We start from the raw sequence: 3,390 nt of genomic DNA on the forward strand, positions 1-3,390 counted from the left end.
CTTTTGAGATACATATTACTTGAATAACTGATATTATTGTACGTTTGACTTTCTTTTTTCTAACTAACTCTATCATTTCTTTCTTCCGCTTCTGTTGGTTTGCATATTGATGAGGCATTTCTTTCTTTCGAAGACTGAATTAATATTAATATTCTTGTCGAGTGATGGTTATTAAAAATGAGACCAAGGTTAGGCAGGTACGTCAGCTGTAACAGTGTACTATATTCTATGTACTAGCTACTGGAGGAGCCTTATGATGGCATGCCATCTGATCTTTACAGAGAGGCCTTCAGTCTTCACAAGCGAAGTTTGTCCTTCAAGGTAGCAGGCCTTGCTCCACTTTCGTTTCCATTTACTTATTTGTAACAGCGCTAACGCCTAAAAAGAAATATCCTAACCTATGTTTATCTTGTTCTTACAGCAGAGGAATGACAAAGATAAGAACAATAACGTACGGCAGCGCCGTAGTTGGGACCCACTATACTGCACTTTCACATTATTAAGTATTATATACGGCAGCGCCGTAGTTGGGACCCACAATACTGCACTTTCACATTATTAAGTATTATATAAATAGGAGTAAATTAACGAAACACTAATATTACGGAATAATAATAATAATAATACGTAAAAATGATAATACAAACCTTCGTGAGTTTTTAAATGAGCTCGAAGATTACAGGCAAGAGCAAATCTTTTCTGGCAAAACCCGCACACGTGAGGCTTATCACCTGGAAAACATAGTTTAATATATGTCTCTAGAGACATATATTAAACTATGTTTTCCAGGTGATAAGCCTCACCTGTATAGTTTCAGAGACATATATTAAACTATGTTTTCCAGGTGATAAGCCTCACCTGTATAGTTTCAGAGACATATATTAAACTATGTTTTCCAGGTGATAATCGTCACCTGTATAGTTTCAGAGACATATATTAAACTATGTTTTCCAGGTGATAATCGTCACCTGTATAGTTTCAGAGACATATATTAAACTATGTTTTCCAGGTGATAATCGTCACCTGTGTAGTTTCGAAATTTTACAGGTGAGACTTATCACCTGGAAAACATAGTTTAATATATGTCTCTGAAACTATACAGGTGAGGCTTATCACATGGAAAACACAGGTCTATACAAATCTGTCCTAAAACTTCACATGTGAAACTTATATTTTGGAAAACACAGTTCTATATATATTATTTTGAAATGTTTTTTACTCCAACAGTATTATTTAATTATACAGAAACTTCAAGAATATGCAGCTTAGCATTACATTACATCTTGGATTTGTCTGTCTGTTTGTTTGTAATTAAGCACAAAGCTACACAATGGGCCATCTGTGCTCTGCCCATCACGGGTATCGAAACCCGGATTCTAGCTGAGCCACTGGGGGGGAGGTTGATATTTTTTATCAACCGTATTCAAATAAAAATTAAAATTAAAGAGAATCTTTAAGTGAGTAACCTTGTAATGTCCTGTTACCAGACTTCTTTCCAGACATTGTTCAGTTGTCCATTTTCTTGTCAGTAAAACGTTTCGCTTTAAATAAAAACAAACAATAGTTTTACAAAGAGTACGTTATTCTTCAATATTTTATTGTTGGAACTTCTCTTTGTGATCTACCGCTAATTATTTTAATATATTATTATTAATAATAATAAACCGTTGTAAAACATTAATGTTTAATTCTTATTATTATTAACAAACCGTTGTAAAACATTAATGTTTAATTGTTATTATTATTAATAAACCGTTGTAAAACATTAATGTTTAATTCTTATTATTATTAATAAACCGTTGTAAAACATTAATGTTTAATTCCTGTTACGATACACACGCATTTCTTGAAAATGCCGTGCTGGGCAGAGCACAGGTGGCTCATTCTTAACAACAACCAAACCAAGTTTTTGTTTGAAGACTGTTCCCTTTCAAACAATGAGTACACACTGAATGCATAATCATGGACAAATTCCATTCCACATAGGTGGAAAACTGTATTACTAAACAATACCCTTTGTTCCGGCATACTTGTTTGTTTGTTTTTGTTTTTTTTTTCGGAGGGGAGGAAGATACATTTCTCGTGACAAACTTTTGTGGATCGTTTACCTGAAAATGTTAGGTAACCAGTTTCTTGACACATGACAAACCACCTTAAATATGTGTATGACCTTTGAACTTGCTCTCATGGAACCTCTTTATATTGCTTGACTTTGTCGTTACTTTTTTTTCAACAAAAGAGTAACAGTACATTGTGCATGACTAAACGTACATCACGTGCCTAATCACTTTGAAAGCTAAGACTAACTAAACAGTTTACTCCTGATTTTTTTTAAAAAAAAGGCCTACCTACCTTTCGAAAGCGTTCGGGTTATAGGGCTTCTTACTTTTGTCTTTCATTGAGTCTTTTATTTTCACCTTCGTGTTTTATTGCTACCAGGAATGAATAGAGATTCTGTAACTTTGATCAGTAACGAAAAGACAAGGGCGGTCTTTGAGAAATGTTTTAAATAATAACAGAAGCATGTTCGGGAAAAGTGCGCCTCTACAAGGGCTTTATCCGGCTCTTTGAACCAGATAACTGGAATGACAGTCACTTTCATTACGCACCCATAACTGAAAGAGTCGAATGTGTTGAGCGACACCACGTCTCGATCCTGGAACCTTTTCGAGCCACAGCCCGACACGTTAACTCCTGTGTGAATTCACTCTATATGGATTTCACTTGTCGTCAGATGAGACAAAAACAAAGTATAAAATAATCAATAGTTACGTGTGCGTTTGGCGATATTTAGCCACATCTCTCGACGTTAGTGTAAACCTGACACAAATGTAACCTTTTCTCCGATTACAAAGCGTCTGACTCTCAAGTTGTAAGCAGGTATTGTAAGCTTACAAGTTGTAAGCAGGTATTAAATGTAGTCCAATGATTTTGTTGATCTTGTTTATTTGGTTAGTCCTATAAAACTAAGTTTTATATGTATATATATATACACTGGGTGGTCACAAGTAAATAGACACCAAATTTTTCGTTATTTAACTGATTTATGCTAACTAATTTGTGTTCACAGAGCACTATATAAATGCAAATGGTCCGCACACTAATTATCTTGTGCTACAACATGCCTAGAACTCAAGGTTCTCTCGAATTGTCAGATTTTATTAGAGGAAGGATAGTTGGTCAAGCAGATGGTGGAATAAGTCAGTGGCAAATTTCGCAGAATTAGGGAATCCTGCTTTCAACAGTCAACAGAATCATCGTGCAGTTCAGGAAACACGGCAAGGGAACAACTGAGCAGCGTCCGGGTCGTCCTGGTCCATGGATTAACGACTGCAGAAGTGGCCAAAGTTGGTGGGATGAGCCAAAAATCTGGTCAACGGATTCTCCACA

The 3,390-nt window shown here is 35.5% G+C and overlaps 1 protein-coding gene across 1 annotated transcript in view; it reads right to left on the reverse strand.

Moving 5' to 3' along the window:
* LOC106472093 (zinc finger protein 558-like) overlaps positions 1–3,390 on the reverse strand; it is a 32,956-nt gene that overhangs the window by 2,943 nt on the left and 26,623 nt on the right. Inside the window, exon 7 of the mRNA XM_022400701.1 lies at positions 648–731. Coding sequence (XP_022256409.1) covers positions 648–731 — 84 coding nt within the window. The remainder of the gene's footprint in view (positions 1–647; positions 732–3,390) is intronic.

The sequence above is a fragment of the Limulus polyphemus genome, unplaced genomic scaffold (assembly GCF_000517525.1).
Source record: "Limulus polyphemus unplaced genomic scaffold, Limulus_polyphemus-2.1.2 Scaffold5077, whole genome shotgun sequence".
Classification (NCBI taxonomy): domain Eukaryota; kingdom Metazoa; phylum Arthropoda; class Merostomata; order Xiphosura; family Limulidae; genus Limulus; species Limulus polyphemus.